This window comes from Bos mutus, chromosome 16 (assembly GCF_027580195.1).
Source record: "Bos mutus isolate GX-2022 chromosome 16, NWIPB_WYAK_1.1, whole genome shotgun sequence".
In the NCBI taxonomy this organism is placed as follows: domain Eukaryota; kingdom Metazoa; phylum Chordata; class Mammalia; order Artiodactyla; family Bovidae; genus Bos; species Bos mutus.
The window spans coordinates 42,466,831-42,485,747 of record NC_091632.1 but is presented as its reverse complement, the minus strand read 5'-3'; the positions used below and the strand labels follow the sequence as shown (position 1 = coordinate 42,485,747).

Genomic DNA, 18,917 nt, shown 5'->3' with positions numbered 1-18,917 from the left:
GTTAGTAAAGAATCCACCTCCAATGTGGGAGACCTGGGTTCTATCCCTGGGTTGGGAAGATCCCCTGGGGAAGGGAACCCACTCCCAGTCCACGGGGTCGCAAAGAGTTGGACATGACTGAGAAACTTTCACTTTCACTTTTCCGACCCCCAAATCTGATCTACTTGAAGATCTGAGCTGATGACAACTCCAGCCCTTCCAGTTGCTAAAGTCAAGTACCTCAAATCATCCTAAATGCACTGCTTTTCTTCTCCTCATACCCCATTAGGAAATCTCAATGACTCCATCTTCAAAGTACATTCAGAATCCAGCCATTTTTCTCTAGCTGAAAAAATTTAACTGACTAAATACAAGAGACTGTTTCTTAAGACCAAGGCTGCTTAATACTTTTGTGTCTTAAAATTATGCAACTTTCTGAACCTAACTCCAGAAAATGAAGTTCTATTTCTTAATTGATAAGCATTAAAGCAGCACTTTAATCCACAACCTACAAAACTGAATCTTCACTTGCTTTTCTCTTTAGTTCCTTTTATTATTATAATTATATTTTAAAATCTATCTACATGAAAAGTGGAAGTGTTACTCGCTCAGTCGTGTCCGACTCTTTGCGACCCCATGGACTATAGCCCGTCAGGCTTCTCTGTTCGTGGAATTCTCCAGACAAGAATACTGGGGTGGGTTGCTTTTCCCTTCTCCAGGGGATGGATCTTCCTGACCCAGGGATCGAACCTACGTCTCCTGCATTGCAGGCAGATTCTTTAGGGCTTCCCTGACAGCTCAGACGGTAAAAGAATCTACATGAATATATATACATTTTTTAATTGGAGTGTAATGGCTTTACAATGTTGTGTTAGTTTCTGCTGTACAACAAAGTGAATCAGCTACACGTATACATTTTCTGCTTCCTCTTGAGCGTCCCTCCCACCTCCAGCAACTCACCCTTCTAGGTCGCCACAGAGACCTCGGCTGAGCTCCCTGTGCTCTACAGCTGCTTTCTGCTGGGCTCTATTTTACACACGGCAGTGTATATAGGTCAGTGCAACTCTCCCAACTCATCCCACCCTCCCCTTCCTCACCTCACATCCAATGTCTGTTCTCTGCGTCTGCATCTCTATTCCTGCCCTGTAAATAGGTTCATCTATACCATTTTTCTAGATTACGTATCTATGCATTAACATATATTTGTTTTTCTCTTTTTGACTTACTTCACTCTGTATGACAGACTCTAAGTCCATCCACAGCTCTACAAATGACCGAATTCATTCCTTTTTGAATTTTTATTTGCTTTTATGGTTTTATCATTTCCTCCAAAACCAAATCTCATTTTACCAGACTTAAATTCATTAAACAACATTTATTTGATGTTACTCATATCTTATGAAATATAAATTATGCTCTTCCCAATGCAGGTGAAAATCACACAGTTTTAAAACTGCCTTTTTTTTTTGAGCCCCTCATACTTTAAACAGCCACTAGCAGCAGTACTCTCTCACAATTTATTTTAACAGTTCTTCATTTGGGACCTGGGCTTCTCAGGTAGCACACTGGTAAAGAATCCATCTGCCAATGTGGGGGATGCAGAAGACACTGATTCAATCCCTGGGTCAGGAAGATCCCCTATTGGAGGAAATGGGGAGTATTCTTGTCTGGAGAATGCCATGGACAGAGGAGCCTGTTGGGCCACAGACCATGGGGTCACAAAGAGTCGGACATGCACATCGCACATGTGGGACCTGGGATCCAGGGGTATAATGTCTCTGAAGCAAAATGTTGGGTATGTGCACCTAGAAGCAACTTTCTGGGAGAATGTTAGAGGAAGTTTCAGAAAATAAAACATTAAGCATCACACTCATTAAATTTACTATAGGAAAAAAAAAATTGATGTTTGATACCTACTACACTCCATTTAAAATTTAAAGAAACTGAAATTTAAAGTTAGTCTTCCCACTACTTTTTTCACAGTTGTTAAGCCCTGACAGTGAAAACTTTCTAAATACTAATTGAATTGAATGGAATACTGAATTTCTAAATGCTCAGCTAATCTGAAACCTTGGCTATATTTAATGTACCATTAGTCTTTATATTCTACTTACTGTAAAATAAAGATACGTAAAAATGGGATTCCTAATTACATATGTCATAGTTAAAACATTTCATGGGGGAAAACATCAAAAAATTCCATGAAGAATTCTCTTCCTTTTTCTACTTTCCTATAATTTTTAAAAGTTAATATGGAACTATTGGGGACTTTCCTGGTTGTCCAGTGGTTAAGAATCCACTTGCCAAAGCAGGAGACACGGGTTTGAGAAGTCTGACACGGTCTGCTCTGGGAAGATTCCACATTCCTCAGGGCAGCTAAGCCTGTGTACCACAGCTACTGAAGCCAATTGCCCCAAAGCCCATGCTCTGCAGCAAAAGAAGCCACTGCAATGAGAAGCCTGCACATTACAATGACAAGTAGCCCGTGCTAGCCACACTAGAGAAAGTCCACATGCAGCAATGCAGACCCATTGCAGACAAATGTATCTATATATTTATCTCCAATTATGCTTATGTAATGATGGTGATAAATATATCAGTAACATCCATTGAGTTCTTCCTGTGTACCAAGCAAGATACTAAGCAGAGACATCACTTTGATGACAAAGGTCCATATAGTCAAAGCTATGATTTTTTCAGTAGTCCTGTATGGATGTGAGAGTTGGACCATAAAGAAGTCTGAGCACTGTAGAAATGACACTTTCAAACTGGTGCTGGAGAAGATTCTTGAGAGTCCCTTGGGCAAGGAGATCAAATCAGTCAATCCCAAAGGAAATCAACCCTGAATATTCATTGGAAGGACTGATGCTGAAGCTGAAGCTCCAATACTTTGGCCTCCTGATGTAAAGAGCCGATTCATTGGAAAAGACCCTGATGCTGGGAAATATCGAGGGCAAGAGGAGAAGAGGGTGACAGAGGATGAGATGGTTGGATGGCATCACTGCCTCTATGGACATGAGTTTGAACAAACTCAGGGAGATAGGGATGGACAGAGAAGCCTGTTATGCTGCAGTTCAAGGGATCGCAATGAGTCGGACTGAGTTAGTGACTGAACAACAACAATAATAATGTGATACTTATAACATTCCAATGAAGGAGGTACTATTATTATCCCCTCTTTTTGGGGGTGGGGGGGAGGAGGCATGTGGGATCTTAGTTCCCTGACCAGGGATCAAACACATGCCCCCTGCAGTACAAGTGTAGTCTTAACCACTGGACCACCAGGGAAGTCCCCTATCATCTCTTTTTTAGCAGATGAGGAAACTGAAGCTGAAAGAGGCTGATCAACTTGCTCAAGATCTCACAGTTTGTGTAACAACCTTGACTCTGAAAGTTCATACTCGTAACCACTACACAGACTTACAATGGTACATTATCTACTGGCAGACATTTAAAAGAGGCCCATGTGTTCAGAGTGCCTTTGGCTCATGGTACTTCTTGTTAGCCACTTAAGTTTCATCTGACCCTGCATTTTCCTTACCTAGCTGGAGAGCTCTCTGGACTCTCATCCCAAGTCCAGGTTGAAGTGGCCTAAACTCCTCCAGCTGCCAGGTAGTATTTATCTGGTTTTCCAGTTATGACTCCCAGTTCTGAGGTTACATTCCCTAATGCTCTCTCCTGTGACGACCTACTTAACGTTCATTCCTTTTTCCAATTTCTTCTCCTCTCTCCCCAACCTCCCTCCAGGCTTGGATTCTATTTTTGTTTGAGAAGTGGATCCTAAACCAATTTCTCTTGCCTATGCACTAGAAACACTTTTTCATTACCCACTAACTCTAAACAAGAACCCCAAGTACGTAAGAAAACTCTCAACACAGAGCCTCTAAATCAGATTAAGTCACCATGAAAAAGCAGGCAAATATTAATACAATGCACATATGGAGAGGCCTTTCCTTCACTGCTTCTAAAATTACACACACTAAAACCAACACAAATGCCTAAATAGAACACCTCATTATCATCATCAAAATTAGGGTACAAACACAGGGAGATGTTTATTCAGCAACATCTTCAAATGGTAAAAGGCGTATATTTCCCAATTTTGTTTTCTGTGGCACTGACCCTAATTATTTGCCACTGGGAGATCCATATTACCCCAAAACGTTGACACTTCCACCCATATTCACATATCAAAAATTAGAGCTAATTTTATGAATATAACACACACTTACTTTTACAACGGAAGTTCTGTGAATCCAAACCGTTTCGCAAAGTAGGCTATTGGAACCATTCCAACTTGTGTGTCAACAGTCTTTTCTAAGTTGAACTTGGAACAGTGGTTTCACATACAAACTGTAACCCTGGAAAGACAACTTACTGTGATAAGTAAGAAATTCTATGATCGGACAGATAATTCATTTTGGTGGAGTTCTATGATAATCTTGGAAGTTTATCCTGAGTGATAGAAACAGAATTATTTTTAAAGACAAAATAGGAGAAACAATTTCTCCGTAAACCTTGATGTTGTCCTGTGGACTAATAACTTCAAGGATATGGGCTGCGAACATCTGAAGACGGTTTTCACTTAATTTCTGAGTAACTTTTAAGAATGGTGCCAACAGCTAGTAGTCTTCTCAAATAGAATATCAAACCGCTACCAGGAAGGTGGATCTAGTCCTTTACAGATTTGGAAGGCAGTTCAGAAAAAAGAGAAGCGCCCCCCGCCTCGCTTCCACCAAGCCCAAGAAGCTTCTAGAAAAGAATTTTGTTTTTTTCAGAGTTAAGTCACCTTTTCCAAAGGCCAAAGGGAAATTTACCGAGGGTTTTGGTTCCACGGAGAGAAGCTGAAAAAATGAAGGGGTAAGACTCCTTGTCCCAAACTTGAATGTGACCTCGCTTCAGGGACAGTTGTATTTGACCCTCAAAGAGCCTAACATCTTGGACTCGTCTGTGCTATCGGCTTTAAAAAGGAATCCTGGGCTGCCTCGGCCAGAGACGTATTCTCAGGGGCTCCATGTACGGACTTACCACGGCCTCACCACGTCCTCAGGGCAGAGCGGCCCGAATCCTCCAGGAGACGCTCCGCAGCCCGAACGCCAATGAGGGTAACACCCGCGGCCGCACCCACATTGGCTCCGGGAAGCCGGAAGTACGTGCGTCTGACTGAAGTGCTCCTCCTGCAAGCGTCCGCCGAGCTGGGCCCCTCAGGTAGGCGGGGCCCCTGGCTCCTAACTCTGGAACCTTCGGGTAGGCGGAGGTGGAGAGGGGGCCTCGAGGGCCTTAAGGAGGTAGTTTAATTTCTGGTCTGGGAAGAGCGGAAGAGTTTTGGGGACAGCGGATTCCCGGCGACCTCTGGTGGCAAACGGGCCTAGTCGAGCCCGCCGCCGCAGGACCCAAATGTGGGAGCTTTAAGTTCCCCGGTGGGAAGTGGGATTTGGGGCTGTGACCGGAGCTGCTCCCTTACCGCGTCCGAATGCTTGAGGTCCGGACGCTGCTCATTTCCAGGCGGGAAAACTTGTGCGACCACCTTTACTGTTTCCGTGCTTCTGGGTTTGACATCTTCCATCTAGGCAGGTCCGGGTGCGGGGTTCTCCACTATCACCCACGTCGATTTCAGAAAAGCCTGAGAACGACTGCCGGAGACACAGTCGAAAGAAAATGGGTTTCTCCCCCTTCTCCAACCCCCTACCGCCCATTTGAAGTCTTCCTCGAAAGAGAGATAGTGTTATATTCTCTGGCTGCCTAAGAGGAGTTTTCGGGACTGCTTTAGGCCACGTTTATATATAGCAAATAAAATCACTCGTTAATCGTTTCCTTTTTCCTAGACAACTCCACCCCTAGGTGGTTTGAACTTTGAGCCTGTTTAGTCCTGATGAGAAGTTTCGCTTTCCTCAAGTTTAAGACACTTGGAACTTCAAGAATTGGAGGTTTATGCCATTTGAGACCGGTCAGCACTGAGCAGAGTTAAGAGTACTAAGAGACAGGTGAGCGTGAATGAATACCTTCCTCTCCAGATTAATTTTTGAGAGTAATTTTGCAGTTTTGGTAAAAGGTGCACCACCTTTATTGAATACTAGGTGGTGCCCGCGAGTTAATCTTTCTGAGCTAAATCTCAAATAATGTAGCATCAGGGTAGGGTTTTTAAAGAGTTTGTATCTTCCCTGAAATTGTTTTAAAATACCCTTACCTCCTTAAAATATGTCGTGCCTTTATACAGTTTATTCAGTTATTGACTATCTAGTCTGTATTAAGTGCTAAAGAGTCTAAGAAAGGAATCAGATTCAATTTTCTGCTCTCAGTTTACAGTCTGGAGAGGAAGACAGACAAACCACAAACTATAACGAAATCACATATAATTCAAATCAGATATAGTGCTTAATAGAGACTAAGATGTAGAATGCAGTGGATAAAGCAGTCAATTCTCATTATTCATTTATTTATCCAGTACTTTCTGTCTGCCCAGCATTGTGCTAGGTGGTGGTGTGTAAAGAAAATGTAAACCCCTATTCTCAAATAACTCACAATCTAAAGACTGGGAGGGAACCAAGGAAGGCAGTATGGAGAAGGTGAAATTTGACCTTGAAGAATGAATGACTTGGCCTTGATGAGTAGGGGAAAAAAAATACAAGCTCAAAAGAGAAAGATGAAAGTGGATGATATGCTTTGAATCAGCAAGTAGTCCAGTGTGGTTAAACTGTAGGAAATTAAGCCTGAAAAGACACTTTATTTTACATTAGGTTTCCCTTGACTTACACTGAAAAATTCAACAGATTTAAAATAAAATTTCAATGTGTATTTCCAGGAGAAATTATACATGAAACATAGTTATAGTAAATTACTTTTTGGCTAACCTATTATACATGAACTAAGCTATAATAAATTATAATAAATAATTTCTGGCTATAAATAAATAAATTCTGGCTATAATGTAGCTCATTTATGTTTATTATTCATGATTGTAGATGATTTAAGCCAATTTTTTTTAAATACAGTAAAAAAAATATAAAAGATGCAGTAGTAAGTTTAGATTTTCACTGATTGCATCCCATTTTGAATATCATATAAGGAATCTCCTTCATTAAAGCTCCACATGTGGAATCACTTGGAAATGATTATGTGTAGGAAAATTTTAAATGCTTTCAAAAGTTACCCTGAAAGAAAGAAAGTGAAAGTTGCTCAGTCATGTCCAACTCCTTTACAGTCCATGGAATCCTCCTGGCCAGAATACTGGAGTGGGTAGCTGTTCCCTTCTCCAGTGGATCTTCCCAAGGATTGATTCTTTACCAGCTGAGTCACCAGGGAAGCAAAAAATTTACCCTAGGATTTAAGTTTTGATGAATATGCCTAATATTAATGTTTCCTAAAAGGAATGTGAGAGTAATTTCTGTAAATGGAAAAACTCAAACACTATAAATGTTAAAGTAAATGCATACAATATCAATACACCAAATCAGGAGCTTTTCTGTTCCTTAGCAATAATCAGAAATTGTAATAACAGGGACTTCCTTGGTGGTCCAGTGGCTAAGACTCTGCACTCACAATGCAGAGGCCCTGAGTTCAATCCCTGCTTAGGGAACTAGATCTCACAGGCTGCAACTAAGATCTCACATGCTGCAACAAAGACCTGGCACAGCCAAATAAATATTTAGAAAAGAGAAATTGTAATAACAAAACCACTATTTCCAATATTAACAAAAATACAAAATATCTAAGCACAGCCAGTGTTCAAAGCCTTTGTGAGTAACACTTTTTTTTTAACTAAAGACCATGAAAGAAAGCCTAGGTAATTGGAGAGAGATATTGCATAATTGAAAGATTCAAATTTCAAGGATTCAGGTTTTATCCATATTAATTTTAATGTAACTCTTGTCAAAATTTCAATTGAATTTTGGGAACTAGTTGTCAAGCTGATTCTTAAATTTATTTAGAAGAGAAAATGTACAAGAACAGCCAAGAATTTGGAGGAAAAAACCCAAAATAATAAAAGTAACTCCTTATCAGTCATCTGTGTACACCAACTTTAAAGTTGTAATAAATAAAAGAGCAAAGTAATGCCTTAGGACCAGAATATTGTCAACGAAACAGTCTGTTTCTATTGAGTCTCAAAGGTAGCATAAATAAATACCAGTAAAACAGTTTTGGGGCAGTTAGTTATCCATTTGAAAGAAAATTAAAGATCCCTATTTCACAGCACTAACAAAAAAAAAAACTGGGTGCTTAAAGAACTCAATGTAAAAAAAAATCTATAAAAGTCTTAGAATACAAAATAGTATATTTTTTGGAATTCCTGGTGGCCCAGTACTTAGGACTCAGTGCTTTCACTGCCAGGGCTCAGGTTCAATCCCTGGTTGAAGAACTAAGATCTTGCAAGCTCTGTGGCACAGAACCCTCTGCCCCTCCCCCCAAAAAACAAAATAGTATATATTTGAAAATCTTGTATGGTTAGAGCCTGCTTTCATGGGACACAAAACTAAGAAGACATAGAGAAGATAGGTTTGGCCATTAAAAATAATAATTTACCATAACAAAAAATACCATAAGTAAAATTTAGAATCAGGAGATAAGAGATATTTGCAACATAAAAACAGACTTTATATCCATATTATATGAATCAATAAGAGAAAGATAATCCCATAGAAAAATGGGCACATTTCCAGAGAAGAAATTCATATCAAAAGTTGTTCATGCCTACAAGTCATTAGGTAAATGTACACAAAGGTCAACAAGATAACACTAGGAGAATTCTGAGTCCTGGAGTGTACTTACTAAGAATGAAAAAGGATGTTAAAATGAATCTTGTAGAGCAGAGTCATACCTGATCTGTTTCCTTATGAAGCTGTATTTTCATCTATCAAATTTGTTTAGTAAGATAGATCAATAGTTAAAACTTCTAATTAATTTGTCAAGTCAATTAAGACTGCCAGACATTTTTGTGGGGGTGTTACTACTGTATGAATTTAAACTTTTATGTTTCTTTGCACAGCTATCTTCCCCACACCTGTAGCTCAGAAAGAGTATAATCTAGTTTAAATTGCACTGCTATATTGAATCATTTCAAATAACCAGTACTGCATGTGGGTTTATTGTTCTCCTTAGAGATTAAAATGGCTTCCAGAGGAAAGACAGAGACAAGCAAATTAAAGCAGAATTTAGAAGAACAGTTGGATAGACTAATGCAGCAATTACAAGACCTGGAGGAATGCAGGTAATAGTATAATTGTATACTGCTATGCTGTAAAATGGCATTTTTTTTACAGTTAGATTATCAGCTCTGTGTGTGCAGTCCTATGTGTGATTCTGGTTTCCCCTGTAATGTTCTTCACAGTGCTTTGTCTGCTGGACAACTAAACTCAGTATAGGTTTTAGAGTTAAAGAGCCTGGGATATTAAAGTCTTTAGCTTAATTACAAAGTGAGTGCGAACTTGGGCAAAATGCTTAACCACCTTGAGTTTCCATTTCCCCAAGTGTGAAATGGAAATAACAGCACCCATCTTGTCTTCAGTATTTAAAATAGCCCTGCCTTGTATCAAACTGAAAAAGTATTACTTGAACTTTCTGGTGTGTGTTTTCACCATTAACTGCTCAAAGGTCTAAGACTGCTCATTGCCTTTTTAACAACCTTGAAGATTGTTGTAAACATCACAGATGAAGAGACTGACTTAATGCTTGGCCCAAAGCAGGCACTTGATATATAGGAGCTCTTTTTCTAGTAAATGTTTATTAAATGGCTTGTTTGGACTACCCAGATGGCAAGTACTGCATTGTTGTTGTATTTCAAAGTACATAAAATTTTACCCACCATTAATGTTTTGATGGCTATGAAGGGGCAGGTGGGCTAGAGAACAGTTGTGCTGGTGGTGGTGATGGTGGGTGAGTTTCCTCACCCAGAAAAATCTTCAGCTAGCCTTTTCCCTGATAGGGGATCACAGAGTAGGTAATGAAACTCCCTCAGAACCTGTATGGAAATGACGTTCTCTGGCTCTCCGACAGCAGGAGATCAAACCAGGCAATCCTAAGGGAGATCAACCCTGAATATTTACTGGAAGGACTGATGCTGTAGCTGAAGCTCTAATACTTTGGTCACCTGATGGGAAGAGCTGACTCATTGGAAGAGACCCTGATGTTGAGAAAGATTAAGAGTGGGAGGAGAAGGAGGAAGCAGAGGGTGAGATGATTGGATGGTATCACCAACTCAATAGCTATGAGTTTGAGCAAACTCTGGGAGATGGTGAAGTACAGGGAAGCCTGGCGTGCTGCAGTCCATGGGGTTGCAAAGAGTTGGACATGAGTTAGCGACTGAACAATGATAATGATAACTATTTATTAAATACCTATTTTATACCAAGAACTTTTCGTATTTCATTTAATACAAGGAAGATACTATCATCTGCAGCTTATAAATAAAATGAGACTTGGCTAGTTAAATATCTTGCCTAAGGTTATACCATTGATTCAGAGACTGCCTAAAAGGAAGTTCTGTAGTTTGTTAAGCATGCCTCACTTTGGTAAAAAAAAAAAAACAAAAAAAACAAGGTTATCAGTGTTGCGGGATAATGCCCAAAGTAGTATCTGAACACATCCATTAGAGTATTTTTGATATATTTCCTTTCAGCCTTTTTTCCACCAACATATTTTTTGTATATATATATATGTATTTGAAACCTTGGTGTATAAATACTGATATTTTTTTTCTCTTCTCTTGAAACTCTATATTTTTTGGTCTTATGTCCACTATACTTCAGAGAGGAACTTGATACAGATGAATATGAAGAAACCAAAAAAGAAACTCTGGAGCAACTAAGTGAATTTAATGATTCACTGAAGAAAATTATGTCTGGAAATATGACTTTGGTCGACGAACTAAGTGGAATGCAACTGGTAAGCATAATTTACTTACATTGGTGACACAATTTGTTGTGGTTTTTTTCTCAGTAAGTATATTTAAAATATTAATAGAAAATATACCCTGTTGAGGGCTTAACTTCTGGAGGAATGTCTACTGATGGATAAAACAGCATTTGCTTCCGGATCTTCATCTAGTTATTTATTTTACTCTGGTGACTTGCATGGAAATAGCAAATGGAAATTAAAGTTGTAACAGTATTTGATGAACAAAGAAGACTTATTAGAAGACCTATCAATCAAATATTGTAATATTTGATTTGTTGAACTTTTTTTTTTTAACCTTCTTGTATTTCTAGGCTATCCAGGCAGCTATCAGCCAGGCCTTTAAAACCCCAGAGGTCATCAGGTTATTTGCAAAGAAACAACCAGGTCAGCTTCGGACAAGGTTAGCAGAGGTAAAGTTTCTTTCAGTTGATCTAATCACTTTGTGTATTTCTTTTCTCAGCCCAAGAATTTGCTCAGTGTGATATTCTGAAGTTTAAAACTTGGTCAGTTGAAAATGTACAATAGCAAGAGTGAACCCTAATGTAAAGTATAGACTATGGGTGATTATGATGTGTCAGTGTTTGTTCATCAGTTGGAACAAATATACACTCTGGTAGGGGATGTTTATAATGGGGCGACCGTGCATGAGTGGGGGAGGCAAGGATGTATGAGGAATCTCTGTACCTTTTTGCTCAATTAACTGTGAACCTAAAACCGCTCTAAAAAGTAGTCTTATTTTTAAAAATTGGTCAGTTGATTTTAGAGCCACACCCACAGTTTCCTGACAAAATCAATCCTTTATTGATAACAAATATAGAGGTTTAAACAGCATATGGCAGTTGAAATTGCTACTGACTGCTTCTACTAAGACGCCACATTTAAAGTTTTACTATTTAGTTCTGGAACTCTGAATTGAAATCCCATCTAGCATTCATTAGTAGCACCAGTGCTTATGTGTGTGTGGCCTTCCCTATCTAAGAAATTCAAACATCTTTATAAACCTGATACTTGAGGAAGTCTGTTTATAGACATGAATATAATTAAGACGTTAATAAGTTATATGCAACCATTGGTAATTTAATAGCATAGTGATTAAGAGCATGGACTTGGGACAGATCAGCTGAATTTGTACCCCTGCTCTACTATGGACATACGTGATGTTGGTGGAGTTGTTTTCTTCGGTCTCTTTTGTTGTTTCCCCATTTGTAAAAAGGCAGTAATGATACCTCTTCTGGTTGTTATGAGGTTTAAATGGAGTAATGTGTGTATGTGCACTATTACTAATACAGTGTGTCTATGTACATAGAATAGTACCAAGGCATAGTACATGCTGTCCATGTCTCTGGTGGTAGAGGTGATATTTAATCAAAGCTCCAGGGGATCTGTAACCAGTTGTCTCTTTCAGGCCTGTAGACCACACTTGAGTGTAATGAAATGGAGTTCTTAGAGGATAGCTCCTCTTTAAAGGAAGCTGTTGACCTACTAATTCCTTAGTAGAGTTTGTAACTAAGACCATGGTGATGATTAGTACCAATATATATTAGAACTGTGTGAGAACATTCCTATCATGTTTACCTTGAATTGTTTCTATAGTTTTTTATAATATTAATCAGTAAAGGATCTTTTCTTAAAGAAGTAGATCTGAAAAGCTTGATTTTATGCAAAGAATGTTTTTTAACTTAAATACCATATGCTTCACATTCATCTGTTACAGATGGATAGAGATCTCATGGTAGGAAAGCTGGCAAGAGACCTGTATACTCAACAGAAAGTGGAGATACTTACAGCTCTCAGGAAACTTGGAGAGAAGGTATCTGTATTTAATTGAATATATTAGGTATAAGGAAAAAGTGGGAAGTGTTTGGTATAGAACCCCCACCCCCGCTGGTTTCTTGGCTTGGGGGATCTTAGTTCCTGGGGCTAGAACCTGTGCCCCCTGCAGTGGAAGCATGGAGTCTTTAACCACTGGACCGCCAGGGAAGTCCCTAGTATATAGCTTCTTGATCTGTAATTTAGTTTGTGGTCCTATGACATTCTTAACAGTGGTTCCTAGAACCACTTGTTAACATCTGAACTCAGTCCTTTGGGCTTTGTTTTTTTTTGTTTAGCTGACTGCAGACGATGAGAACTTCTTGTCAGCAAACGCAGGTGCTATTCTCAGCCAATTTGAGAAAGTCTCTACAGACCTTGGTGAGTACTCTTGTATTTCTTTTCTTTTTTTTTTTTTTTTATTTTATTTTTAAACTTTACATAATTGTATTAGTTTTGCCAAATATCAAAATGAATCCGCCACAGGTATACATGTGTTCCCCATCCTGAGCCCTCGTCCCTTCTCCCTCCCTATACCATCCCTCTGGGTCGTCCCAGTGCACCAGCCCCAAGCATCCAGTATCGTGCATCGAACCTGGACTGGCATCTCGTTTCATACATGATATTTTACATGTTTCAATGCCATTCTCCCAAATCTTCCCACCCTCTCCCTCTCCCACAGAGTCCATAAGACTGTTCTATACATCAGTGTCTCTTTTGCTGTCTCGTACACAGGGTTGTTGTTACCATCTTTCTAAATTCCATATATATGCGTTAGTATACTGTATTTATGTTTTTCCTTCTGGCTTACTTCACTCTGTATAATAGGCTCCAGTTTCATCCACCTCATTAGAACTGATTCAAATGTATTCTTTTTAATGGCTGAGTAATACTCCATTGTGTATATGTACCATAGCTTTCTTATCCATTCATTGGCTGATGGACATCTAGGTTGCTTCCATGTCCTAGCTATTATAAACAGTGCTGCAATGAACATTGGGGTACACGTGTCTCTCTCCCTTCTGGTTTCCTCAGTGTGTATGCCCAGCAGTGGGATTGCTGGATCATAAGGCAGTTCTATTTCCAGTTTTTTAAGGAATCTCCACACTGTTCTCCATACTCTTGTATTTCTGAAAGCTGGACGTGAATTATTGCTTCAGATTGACAGATGGTGTGGGTGAGATAAAATGATGGTCTTTTCTTGAGTTAGCAGCAAAACCAGAATTATTTTCTCTATAAACCTCTTTTAATGGGTTTATTTCCCAATACTTTAAAAATAATCAAGTTAGTATAGCCTAATGTTTTAAAAACCTTTGTCAGCTAAATGTAAATATAAAAGTAAATTAAGATTTTACATGTTCTATTTCATACCTGAATTAAAGATTGCCTGTGTAGCTGAGTTGTTTGTGCAAGGGAAGGGAATTGGGATGGCAGTAGGAAGGTTTAGGGATAATGCACCAATAATAGAAGCTCATTTTATTTCCTATTTTAGTATCAATGTGATAGGTTTTCCTTTCTTTACCTGGAACTGTAAATGCATCTGAAATGACATCTTTGTTTATTATGTGTCTTTCTCCTTAGGCTCTGGCGACAAAGTTCTTGCTCTGGCAAGTTTTGAGGTTGAAAAAACGAAAAAATGATATGGTGTGAAAGCTTGGGACATTGATCACATTCTTATTGTAAATGGTATTTTTCTTCTGGGGAGTTAGAGTTATGGCAGAGAAGTCAAGAGATTCATGAAATGTATTCATAACCTAAGAAAAGGTGACAGAAAAACGTACTCACTGCTTTTGTTTATGCCCTTTGTCATTGTGCTTTGTGTAGGGATACGTGCTTCAGTCATTCTGGCCTTGTTGGGATGGAAGGCCTCATGGACCTTGTTCATTACAGTTTGTCTGTTTAAGAGAAAACAGTGTCTCTGCCTGTTTTATTAAACCTCCCTGTTCTTAAGTGCTAATAGTAAATGAAAAGATGTGAAGTGACAGTTCTTTCCTGCTCATAATTTATCCCCACTTGTTGGAGAAAATAATGTAGCAACATCAATAGACCTCATATATGTTCATAGCATTTTAGAGTTCTATGTGATCTTAGAAATCATTTTCATTTTACATACAAGGAAAATGAGGCTCAGAAAGAGCAAGTGACTTGTTCGAAGTCTTATTGACAGAGCTGGGGATAAGACTTGGGTGTCCTGTCAGTGTAATGTCCATTGAGTTTTATTTGTTTATTTTGTGCTGCTTTTAAAAAATAATTAAGACATATTTGTACAAGTCTATGTTTATGAAAATTCAGTGTCCCAATAAGTTGTCACTGAGGGACCATTCTCCAGCCTGTAAGCTCTCGGTATGAATGGTGCCCATTGTGTCTCTGAGTTTTGAGCTCGGAACAATGGGAGCCCTGTTGCGAGTCTCCTGAGGTGACTTAACCTCCTGCGTTGTTTCACTAGGGAAGCAATTGGAAATGGCAGCTCAAGGCCCTCCCTGTGTGTGACCTCTTTGCTGAAACCCAGAGGGTGGTGACCGTAAACTACTATTTACTCTTCAGTTTTTGGAGAAACACAGAATAAGTTCCAAGGAGTAGCCAGTTTCCCTGAGTGTTTAGTCTCTCTGCACACTCATATATGTAGATTTTCACATATGTATGTATGTCAGCTTGTTTCCCAGGCTCTGGCCACTTTATATTCTTACATGTTTTTCTCAGTATTCTTTTTCTTTTAAAAATTAAAAACATTCTTAAAATGTTTAAAGCTTCTTGTATACTGTAAAATCTCCTAGGTGCTCTGCCAACTGGACAAATTAGGGGAACTCAGCTATATTAATGCCTTATTTGGAAATTGTAATGAGTAATTTTTTATGTATTGGTTTATGATGATCCAAAACTCATTAAATTGTGACAAACTAAGGAAAAGCAGATTACCTGCTATTTGTTTAGGGCTTTGTGGTCAGTCATCATTATTTCATTATTCTGTGTGTTCTTTTTAACCGAATTGAAATTTACATGACATAAAATTCACCATTTTAAAGTGTACAATTCAGTACACTCACAGTGCTGTGTGGTGATCACCATTATCTAGTCAAAAACATTTTCATCACCCCCAAGGGAGCCCCCATCCTTACTAAGCAGTCACTCGCTCCTCTAGCAATCACTCATCCACTTTCTATCTCTGAATTTACCTATTCTGGACATTTGGTATAAATGGTGGTATATAGTATGGGACCTTTTATGTCTGGCCTCTTTCACTGAGCATACTATTTTTGAGGTTAATCCACATTGTAGCATGTATCAGTGCTTCATTCATTTTTAATGGCTGAAAATACTCCCTTGCATGGGTACCACATTGTGTTTATCCATTTATCTCTTGATGGACATTTGGTTTTTTTCTACTTTTTGGCTATTGTGAATAGTGCTGCTGCTAGCTCAGGTGGTAAAGAATCTGCCTGCAGTACAGGAGACCTGGGTTCGATTCCTGGGTCAGGAAAATCCCCTGGAGAAGGAAATGGCAACCCACTCCAATATTCTTGCCTGGAGAATCCCATGAACAGAGGAGCCTGGCAGGTTACAGTCTGTGAGGTTGCAAGAGTTGGACACAACTTAGCAACTAAACTACCACTACTCTGAACTTTAATGCATAAGTATTTGTTTAAATACCTACTTTCACTTCTTTTGGGTATGTACCTAGGAACAGAATTGCTCTTTTGGGTGTTTTGGGTTTTTTTTTTTTAATTCATAGTAATATTTTCCCTTCCCTTTCAGTAGTAGTAGGACAAGGAAAATTGGAAGTATTTTATATTTGAAAGGGGCCTCAATGAATCTGGAGTCCTTAAACTTTGGGTTTCCCTTAAACTTTCTGTAAGACTAACCTAAGTGAAACATTTTGCCATTTATCACAATAATGTATTCATTTTGTAAGTAATGACTACTACTCAATTTAAAATTAATCTTCCTTTCAGAGTGGCCAGGTTTGCAGTGCCTAGCAAGACACTGTCAGTCAGGGCCATGTGACCTTTGGTAGGTTACTTAATCTTTTTGAGCCTAATTTTTCTCTTCAGTTGAGTGGGAGCTACCCACTATATAGGATTACTGTGCATTGCCCTCTCTTTGTTAATATAGAAAGATGTTTTACATTGGAGCTAAATCTACCACTTAACAGTTTTTTCAAGAGCCATATGATATATTTTGTTTCACAAATTTGGTATCAGTTTAGAGTAATTTGAAAAGTGAATACTTTGAAAAGTCTCTATAACTGTAGTTATTAAATGACTTGTAAACTATGTTTATATTCATATTTTGCTGTATTTAATCTTCTGGTTTTTTAGACCTCTTGGGAGGTCTTAGACTGCAATAACTAATGCTAGGGTGGCTGTTTGACATCTTTGGGTCAAACTAATACTTTAATGAAAAGAATACCTGCATTTGTCAAAAAAACTGGGGTTGCCACTAAATTCCAGAGATCAAGTGTCCAACCTGGCTGTTTAAGGAAATATAATTTGAAACAATTTCTGTTTCAATGTTTTGCTTTTTTTTAAACCTGGTGAGTGGTAAGTTAGGTATTCTAGGTGGGTGGTAGAAGAAGAAATCAAGCAGTAGAATGAGTTGTCCCCAGGAACGAGTTGGAGTTGGAACAGATGGGTTTTTAACTTTGGTTGTTAGGCCTTTTATTGAAGACACTCAGCCAAAGAACGATCATCTTAGGCAAAATAAAAGACTGAGCAAATCTACCATTAGAAGAGTGTCTTATTACAGTGAATGGTAGATAGTGTGAAAGTATTACAGCAAAAATAAACCTGGACCATTTTGCCTGGAGCTTTTCAACCACTTTCCCGTCCATTTTTTTCTTATTCTAGTCATTACCAAGACCAAAAAACACTCTTTCCTTCTCAAAATGTTTTTCAGACATTAATATGTAAATTTAAACTGTCAGCATTCCCACAGACCCCCATGAACAAGCTGTAATTGCTTCCAGTCTGTGTGGCCTTAGAATTAAACTAGGGAAACTAGTATTTAGTATTTTCATTAAGTTGGAAAAAGGAGATTAGAAATACAGCTCTACTAGGTATGGCCTTTTGACACCCTCACTCTCTTTTTGAAAGCCCCTCTCCCTGTTCACACTAACAGCAAAGCGGAGAGACTGAGCTGCTGAAGGGACCTGAAATACAAGGGGTTAGTGGCGTTCTTGAGAGTTCACAGTGGAAATTCCATGCTGTTCCAGGCAGAGGGACCACTGGAGAGGTTTGAGGCTATCAGTTTGTAGCTTCCTAATGCTTGGTTGTTTTCCTCTGAGAACATCAGATTCCTTGCAGCCTCAGACAATGGACTACAATTAAAAATAAACAAATAAAAATATTTTCTATAAAGGAGGTCAAGGAGAGCCACTGGTTTTCTTTTGGATTAAAAAAGAAGAAGATAATGCTAGTAAGAGTTCTTATTAAGATTATGCATCAGTCACAGGTCCTCTGCCCCAAATGCTGGCAACTGTGACCATGAACTTCTGAAGCCTTCCCAGAAGAACCTCTGATTGTGTGTTTCTGTCATAATTTCATTACATGGTTTAAAAGTTTGTAATCTTAATTGTCTGTTTACTCTAAAATGTCTTAGTAGTTCAAGTACTGGTTTTTTTTTTGTTGTTACTGCTAAATTGTCATATATATACATGGGACTTTTCTTTCTTATAAGAAAGAGTTCAATGATTCCCCCTCCCCCCCCCACCCCATTTTTGGCTTGTGTGGAAACTAGATTCTTTAGGCCTGGCCTTATTCCCACAGTATTCATAAACCAGGCCAGGTTGAAAACTGAGGCAGTGACCCTTGATGATAATCAAAGAGATAAGTGGTTTAGGTAAAAGCAGATATTTGGCCTGGATTAGACTATATGTGATTGCCTTAATCCCATGGTTGACCATGTTTTTAGAAAATGTGGTGGGTTTTTTTTTTTTTTCTTTTTTAAAATTTTTTTTTTTCTGGCTGCCCCACTCAGCATGCAGGCTCTTAGTTCCCCAAACAGTGGTCGAACCCATGCCCCCTGCAGTAGATATGCAGAGTCCTAACCACTGGAGTGCCCAGGAATTCCCTTAATTTTTTTTTTAAACTTTGTTAACACCTCAAATTTTACACCAAGTTTATTCTAGGTCTTGGTAAATTATACCTTAGATTTGATTTATAAAGCTCTGAGCTTATAAATCAATTATACTTCAGTAAAAATAAATAAATTTTTAAAAGATAGAAGAACTGTAAGAAGCAGTA

General features: G+C 38.7%; 2 protein-coding genes across 5 annotated transcripts in view; one reads left to right on the top strand and one right to left on the bottom strand.

Annotated features, from left to right (window-relative positions):
* Nucleotides 1-5,160, bottom strand: part of NMNAT1 (nicotinamide nucleotide adenylyltransferase 1) — a 30,060-nt gene extending 24,900 nt beyond the window's left edge. For 3 of the 4 annotated variants that reach the window (XM_070385211.1, XM_070385209.1, XM_005892709.2), the window contains exons 1-2: nucleotides 5,008-5,160; nucleotides 4,212-4,340 (exon numbers count right to left, since the gene is read on the bottom strand). The gene's annotated coding sequence lies outside the window, so the exon portion shown is untranslated. The other variant, XM_070385210.1, reaches the window with a different exon arrangement.
* A 645-nt stretch (nucleotides 5,161-5,805) lies between these two features.
* LZIC (leucine zipper and CTNNBIP1 domain containing) lies at nucleotides 5,806-18,622 on the top strand. The gene is made up of 7 exons (XM_014477283.2): nucleotides 5,806-5,963; nucleotides 9,076-9,184; nucleotides 10,722-10,857; nucleotides 11,181-11,279; nucleotides 12,584-12,679; nucleotides 12,978-13,059; nucleotides 14,260-18,622. The coding sequence occupies exons 2-7, from the start codon at nucleotides 9,084-9,086 to the stop codon at nucleotides 14,316-14,318; spliced, it is 573 nt and encodes a 190-aa protein (XP_014332769.1). The 5' UTR covers nucleotides 5,806-5,963; nucleotides 9,076-9,083; the 3' UTR covers nucleotides 14,319-18,622.
* The last annotated feature ends 295 nt before the right edge of the window (nucleotides 18,623-18,917 follow it).

Excerpts from the sequence above, each read along its gene's own strand:
- LZIC (XM_014477283.2), top strand. The coding sequence starts at position 9,084 with ATGGCTTCCAGAGGAAAGACAGAGACAAGCAAATTAAAGCAGAATTTA. Across the intron at positions 9,185-10,721 it reads CAAGACCTGGAGGAATGCAG|AGAGGAACTTGATACAGATG; the intron begins GTAATAGTATAA and ends ACTATACTTCAG. Across the intron at positions 12,680-12,977 it reads TCAGGAAACTTGGAGAGAAG|CTGACTGCAGACGATGAGAA; the intron begins GTATCTGTATTT and ends TTTTTTGTTTAG.